Source organism: Pimephales promelas, chromosome 5 (genome assembly GCF_988280905.1).
Source record: "Pimephales promelas chromosome 5, fPimPro1.hap1.1, whole genome shotgun sequence".
Lineage (NCBI taxonomy): Eukaryota > Metazoa > Chordata > Actinopteri > Cypriniformes > Leuciscidae > Pimephales > Pimephales promelas.
Window position 1 is genome coordinate 42,228,284 of NC_142773.1, and position 7,687 is coordinate 42,235,970.

The window sequence follows — 7,687 nt, forward strand, 5'->3', positions numbered from 1 at the left end:
TTCTGCTCACTGTATCATGATGAGTTACTGGGACGGAGTCGTTCACTACGGGCTTCTGCTCCTCATGATCCACCGCATCAGCGCAGGGTAAGAACCATCATCAGACACACACACACACACACACACACACACACACACATCTGCAATTGTGATGATTATGGCTTACAGATATGAAAACCCCAAGGTTTTCATATCTGTGAGCCATAATCATCAAAATTATAAGAAATAAAGGCTTGAAATATCTCACTTTGCATGTAATGAGTCTATATAATATATTAGTTTCACTTTTTAAGTTGAATTACTGAAATAAATGAACTTTTGCACCATATTCGAATGTTTCGAGTTTCACCTGTACACATTTATATTAAAAGCGATTTTTCCTCCAGGAAGCCGTTCCGCGTTTTGGCTCTAGTTTGGGCCGGATCTATGATCGCCAGTCAGCTCGTCTTCATCCCAGGCATTTTTGTAGGTAAGAAACTTTGAACATAAAAGAGTGCGTTTATTCTTAAAAACTTCAAACTCGGCTGCATATTGACGTCTTTGTTTCTGTGTTTTAGGGAAATATGGGAAAAACATCCTCCCTGCTTTCTGGAGAAACGTCCCGTCTTTGGTGTTACCCGTATGGGCGGCGGCCAAGCTTTTCAACAGGCCGAGAGAGCTGTCAATCATTCCTGCTGACAAGGTGAGAACATACATGATGATGTCAGACACAGTTTTATTTAACTGCTTACACACACTTTTAAAACTTCCCACCTTTTTATTCAAAACTTTACGCACAAACATTTTTTGCATCCGTTCTTCAAAACCTATAACTTGACCTTTGGCCTATTTAAAGGCCTATTCTAATGGTTGGGTTTCAGTAAAGCAATGAGTGTTTGCACATGAAAGGAGTGTGTGTTTGTGAGGCACTGATGGCATTTTGATATGTGTAACATAGAGAATTGTGTGTTGCGGTTTGAGTCGAAGGCCGAGAGTGTATTAGTGTATGGTTTTGCAGATTTGTTGTAAAGAAAGCTTTGTCAGCTTTCTCATTAACACCCGCCAACCCGGGTGTATTTGTCACTCCTACAAGAAGACACTTTGGCGGATTTAATTTTATATAGGCCTTTTATACATTTTTCAATTGTAGTCTTTTAAGAAGGTATCTGAAATAATAAACTAAGTGCAATCTAGTGTTGTCAACACTATATATATATATTTCATAGATAGATTTTTACTAATTCCTGCAGATTTTGTACTCACACACCCAAAGTGCTTACACATAAAGACATAAGACAAGTATACTGGCTATTTAAAACCACAGGCGTCAGGTCTTAAAGCAACAGCAGCCTAATATACCGACTGCCAAATAATCAGATAATATTATAGTTGGGGGCCTAAATAGGTCATTTCGCGCAAATTCATCTACAAGCACCAAATTTGGTACAGATGTAGCTGTGGGCTGTTGGTCCCACCCAAGATGGCAGCCAAAAATCCAATATGGCCTCCACCTGAAAGGGATTCGGCTATAGCTTTTTGAGCCAGGTGAGATACAAATACAAACTTGATGTCTATTTTCCCATTTTTGACCATGGGAAACCCATAGGAATACTTACATTCATGATTGAGTATATGTGGACCCTCAAAGTCCCAAAATCCAATCTGGCTACTGTCCGAAAAAGGGGTTAGACCGCCATCTTGTTCTCCGGGACCATTGGTTCGGGCGCCCTGGCTAAATAATTTCAGTATCTCCTCAGCTACATGATACATCTGTGCCAAATTTGGTGCTTGTAGATGAATTTGCGTGAATAATGGCGTGTAAGGCCCCATACTACAGCCCAAACTGCTTTTTTGGGCAGCGGCCATATTGGAATTGGAGGATCAAGGGGTCCAGATATACTGGGTCATAAATATAAACATTCATATGTGTTTCCCATGATTAATTAAGCTGAAAAACATATCAAGTTTGTATTTGTAACTCATGTGGTTCAAAAGTTATAGCGGGAACCCTTTTCGGGCAACAGCCATATTGGATTTGGCCGCCATCTTGGCCACCAGGGGGTCGTTGGCTCCGGCGCCCTAGCTAAATCATTTCAGTATAAGTTGAGCTACATCTGTGCCAAATTTGGTGCTTGTAGATGAATTTGTGTGAATAATGGCGTGTAAGGCCCCATACTACAGCCCAAACTGCTTTTTTGGGCAGCGGCCATATTGGAATTGGAGGATCAAGGGGTCCAGATATACTGGGTCATAAATATAAATATTCCTATGTGTTTCCCATGATTAATTAAGCTGAAAAACATATCAAGTTTGTATTTGTAACTCATGTGGTTCAAAAGTTGTAGCGGGAACCCTTTTCGGGCAACAGCCATATTGGATTTGGCCGCCATCTTGGCCACCAGGGGGTCGCTGGCTCTGGCGCCCTAGCTAAATCATTTCGGTATGACCTAAGCTACATCTGTGCCAAATTTGGTGCTTGTAGATGAATTTGCGTGAATAATGGCGTGTAAGGCCCCATACTACAGCCCAAACTGCTTTTTTGGGCAGCAGCCATATTGGAATTGGAGGATCAAGGGGTCCAGATATACTGGGTCATAAATATAAACATTCATATGTGTTTCCCATGATTAATTAAGCTGAAAAACATATCAAGTTTGTATTTGTAACTCAATGTGGTTTAAAAGTTATAGCCGGAACCGTTTTCGGGCAGCGGCCATATTGGATTTGGCCGCCATCTTGGCCACCAGGGGGTCGCTGGCTCCGGCGCCCTAGCTAAATCATTTCGGTATGACCTGAGCTGCATCTGTGCCAAATTTTGCGAAAATGTCCTTAAGACCCCCAACTATTACAAATGTCTATATGGCAGTTTTCTACTATGGCATCAATGTCTAAATTGTGGCCAGTGGCTCATAACTTCGAAAAATCACTCGCCACAGTGAACGCCGAGCAAAAAAGTGAATGGCAAGTAAGGATTGTGTGTGTGACAGTTGTAATATGCATTCACATCACGTCAGCTGGACTCACAGTATTGATTCAGTTGTGTAAGATCTACTGATCAAACCGAGGATAAACCGCCAAATGGACTTTTATCTTGAATCACTTGTTTTGGTTTGTAAATATTCATACTCAATAATCCAGCACTAATTTAAAAGCGTTAATTGAGTGTCCTGTGACCCGTAGGTGGAGGTGGATCAGAAGCGAACGCTGTTTTCACGGCCGATAGACCTGATCCTCACACTCGGCCTCTTCGCCGCCATCATCTTCACTGTCTTCAGAGGGTTTGTGAGTATCTGCACATCCATCCGTTTATCCATCCATCTTGTCCATCGCTCACCATTCTGCTTTCTTTTTATCTTCCACAGGTTGTTCTTGAATGTTCTCTGGATTCTTGTTTCTCCTACATCTACCAGTACGAGCCGTACATGAAAGACAGCGTCGGCTTCCCAAAAGTCATGGTGAGTTCAGCGGCTTTAGGAAACGCACCGCGAAAATTCACAGTTTCGCAAACAATTTTTATGATTTGAGATGCAATAATACTGTATAGTATGGATAGAATCATAACATTTGCATTTTTTAGATATTTTTGCGAATCATAAATAGTGTAATATTTTATCACTATATAAATATTTTGTAAAAATAGTGTTAAATATTTAGCAAATGCTAGTCTATATAGTCTTATACTATAGATTTATAATTGATGATTTCATAAATGATTTAATTAATGATTTGAGTAATTCATATTGCACAATTGAAATTTGATCTGCGTAGATTTAGCGTACTTTTTTGTGATTTGAGATGAACTAATACTATATAGTACGTATATAATCATAACTTTTAAAAAATTTTTGATAATCCATCATTTTAAATAGTGTAATAGTTTAGAAATATTACAATATTTACACGATTTTATATAAATATTATAGAAATATTTTGTAAAATAAGTGTTATATATTTAGAAAATGCTAATTTAAATGCCTATGTATAAAATACTATATATATATAATTTTAATATTAATATAATTTAATAAATAAGGATTTACATAATGATTATAATAATTCATATTCATAATGCATGCTCTTCAAAATAAAGTTCACCTGCAAATATTTAGCTTACTATTTTTATGATTTCAGATTCACTAATACTATATAGTACGTATATAATCATAACTTTTTCCATTTTTTTTTGATTATCTATCATTTTAAGTAGTGTAATATTTTATCATTATAGAAATATTTTGTAAAATAAGTGTTAAATATTTATAAAATGCTCATTTAAATGCCTATATATATATAATTTTATACAAATATAATTTAATAAATAAGGATTTACATAATGATTATAATAATTCATATTCATAATGCATGCTCTTCAAAATAAAATTCACCTGCAAATATTTAGCTTACTATTTTTATGATTTCAGATTCACTAATACTATATAGTACGTATATAATCATAACTTTTTCCATTTTTTTTTGATTATCTATCATTTTAAGTAGTGTAATATTTTATCATTATAGAAATATTTTGTAAAATAAGTGTTAAATATTTATAAAATGCTCATTTAAATGCCTATATATATAATTTTATACGAATATAATTTAATAAATAAGGATTTACATAATGATTATAATAATTAATATTCATAATGCATGCTCTTTAAAATAAAATTCACCTGCAAATATTTAGCTTACTATTTTTATGATTTCAGATTCACTAATACTATATAGTACGTATATAATCATAACTTTTTCAATTTTTTTTGGATTATCTATCATTTTAAGTAGTGTAATATTTTATCATTATAGAAATATTTTGTAAAATAAGTGTTAAATATTTATAAAATGCTCATTTAAATGCCTATATATAATTGTATACGAATATAATTTAATAAATATAATGATTTACATAATGATTATAATAATTAATATTCATAATGCATGCACTTTAAAATAAAATTCACCTGCAAATATTTAGCTTACTATTTTTATGATTTGAGATTCACTAATACTATGTAGTACATATATAACCATAACTTTTTCCAAATTTTTTGATAATCTATCATTTTAAATAGTGTAATATTTTATAATTATAGAAATATTTTGTAAAATAAATGTTAAATATTTACAAAATGCCTTAAAAATGCTTTAAATGCCTATTTATAAAATACTATATATATATAATTTTAATATGAATACAATTTAATAAATATAATGATTTACATAATGATTATAATAATTCATATTCATAATGCATGCTCTTTAAAATAAAATTCACCTGCAAATATTTAGCTTATTATTTTTAGGATTTGAGATTCACTAATACTCTATACACTGTAAAAATGAATATGCTTTATCTAATCAATAAAATTGTGGCAACAGATTACAAGCAATATTATTTATTAAATTGAACAAATTAGAATTGAGCAATAGTTCATCAAATTAACATTCTAATTAATTCTAATTTGTTCAATTTAATTAATAATATTGCTTGTAATATGTTGCCACAATTTTATTGATTAGATAAAGGATATTATTTTTTTCAGTGTAGTACGGATATAATCATAACTTTTTTCAAATACTTTTGTGAATCTTATTTTAAATATAGTGTAATATTTTATCATTATAGAAATATTTTGTAAAATAAGTGTAAAAAAATAATATTAAAACGTACTGATTATAATAATTAATATTCAGACTTCCCCCGGGTAGATTAAGCATAGTGTTTGAGTGATTTGAGATATTACCAGCTGGTGGTGATGTAAATATGACGGACTGACGGGTTTCGTGTTCTGGCAGATGCTGGTGTTCCTGTTCTATGTGTTGCCGCTCTTGACAGCGAGTGTTTATGGGCTTTACACTCCGGGATGCACATGGATGTTGGACTGGACGCTGTTCCTCGCGGGAGCTGTAGCTCAGGTAAACACTGCTGCAAAAAAAACCCTGCTGGAATTACTTTTAAGAGTGTAGAACAGAAATGATCTGTGTGTGTGTGTGTGTGACCTCTCCACAGACCCAGTGGACTCACCTGGGATCCTCTGTTCACTCGCGCACACCGTTCACGTACCGGATCCCTCGGGACGAGTGGCGTCTGGTGGTCGCGCTGAACCTCCTGTACGCCGCGGTGCCCGTCCTGCTCGCCGTACGCTGCTACACAGATCAAGCCTTCTTCGTGAAGAGCGTTCCTCAGGGACAATCCAGCAACGGCAAGAAGAAGAATTAGAGTCACGGACAGTTCATGCGTCCTCTTTGCAGGATCGTGCAGCGAGACCTCAACTTACAGTATGAGTAAAAGCATCAGTATATGCCAATCTTAGTGTCTTTTTTTAAATTCCGCTCTGCTAACAGAATGTCCTCTGGCTGTTCAAAACATCACGATTTTAAATGATTTTTTGAAACGTGTTTTCTCTTGGTTAGACGAACATTCCATTTTATCATTCTTCAAAGATAATGAGAATGTTACTTTTGAACATTCCAAAACATTCCGAAGTAACATTTAAAAAACGTTAGACAAACTGATAAAGTTCCATAAATAATGTTTTTGTGCTGGCGTTTTTAGAACATTATAATAACTTGGAGCAAAAAATTCTGTTAAAACGTTTGTTTGTAATTATTTACAGAACATTAGCCAAAGTTATATAATAAGCAGATTTTTTTTCTAATTCTAGCATTATATTTTGTTCTCTGCTAGGTTATAAAATTATCAATCATAACATGATAAATATTACATCTGTGCCTTTTATTGCCAGAATCGGTGTTAGAATGATATTAGACAGATGCCTGATTTTATTTATTTTATTATAAGTATGGCACTGCTGTCGGCCTAAACATTGATATGCATTCCTAGAAAGAATGTATCCGTCTTTCTTTTTTACATGGAGTTTTGCTGTGTGTGTGTGTATGTGTGTGATCTCCAGCAGGTTTATCTCTGGTCAGTTGGTGAAATCTCAATAAATCTGGACTCTGGACGTTTGATGGGTGTGTCCTGATCACGTCTGTGTGTGTGTTTGGAAGTACATTTATATTAGTTTACATTATTAAAACAGATCATGATCTCACAAAAACCTACCCAGGGTTTATTTGACCTATTTCAGTGTGAGATAAAACAGTCATCTTTCTCATAAATAATATAATAAATCATAAACGATTAAGTTCTTTTATCACATGTTCCTGGCAGATTCACCCAAATGTTTTATTCTGTTTTTATTTTATATCGAGTTTCTTTTTTGTGGTACAATGATTTGTCAGTGGGGTCATGAACCCTCATATCTCTTGTGTTGTGAAATCGGCTGTTTATTATTCTTGGCGTCGGGCTCCAAAGGGAACGCCGGGGCACGGGTTCAGCAGGGAGAGATATTTATAGTGTTGCAACACAGTGAATCTGGAAGACGAATGATTCATTCGAAGATATCACGAACGTTTCTTTGCCTCGTCCAATCAAATCCCTGACCTTTGCTCTGCCGCGCTGATGACATCATCACGTCACGGCCCAGTGACCTCTTACCCGGTTACCATCGCACAGATGACTGAAGAATAAACTGATTACATCACTGTATCTACAATGTGGTTTTGTGGAACGTGCATCTTACTTTAAAACATTATTTTAGGTTAGGTAAAATTGTTGAAATTGCTATATGATAATATAAAAATTTCCAAAGATTGTTAAAAAAAATCTCGAAAAGTAACTTTTGTCAACCTCATGTAATAAAGC

General features: G+C 34.6%; 1 protein-coding gene across 1 annotated transcript in view; it reads left to right on the plus strand.

Annotated features, from left to right (window-relative positions):
* Positions 1-6,949, plus strand: part of tm6sf2a (transmembrane 6 superfamily member 2a) — a 13,566-nt gene extending 6,617 nt beyond the window's left edge. The window contains exons 4-10 of the mRNA XM_039661175.2: positions 1-87; positions 387-469; positions 558-682; positions 3,160-3,261; positions 3,342-3,434; positions 5,776-5,895; positions 5,990-6,949. The exon at positions 1-87 is cut by the window's left edge and continues 17 nt beyond it. Of these exons, the coding sequence (XP_039517109.2) occupies positions 1-87; positions 387-469; positions 558-682; positions 3,160-3,261; positions 3,342-3,434; positions 5,776-5,895; positions 5,990-6,199 (820 nt within the window). The 3' untranslated portion in view covers positions 6,200-6,949. The remainder of the gene's footprint in view (positions 88-386; positions 470-557; positions 683-3,159; positions 3,262-3,341; positions 3,435-5,775; positions 5,896-5,989) is intronic.
* Positions 6,950-7,687: the final 738 nt, after the last annotated feature.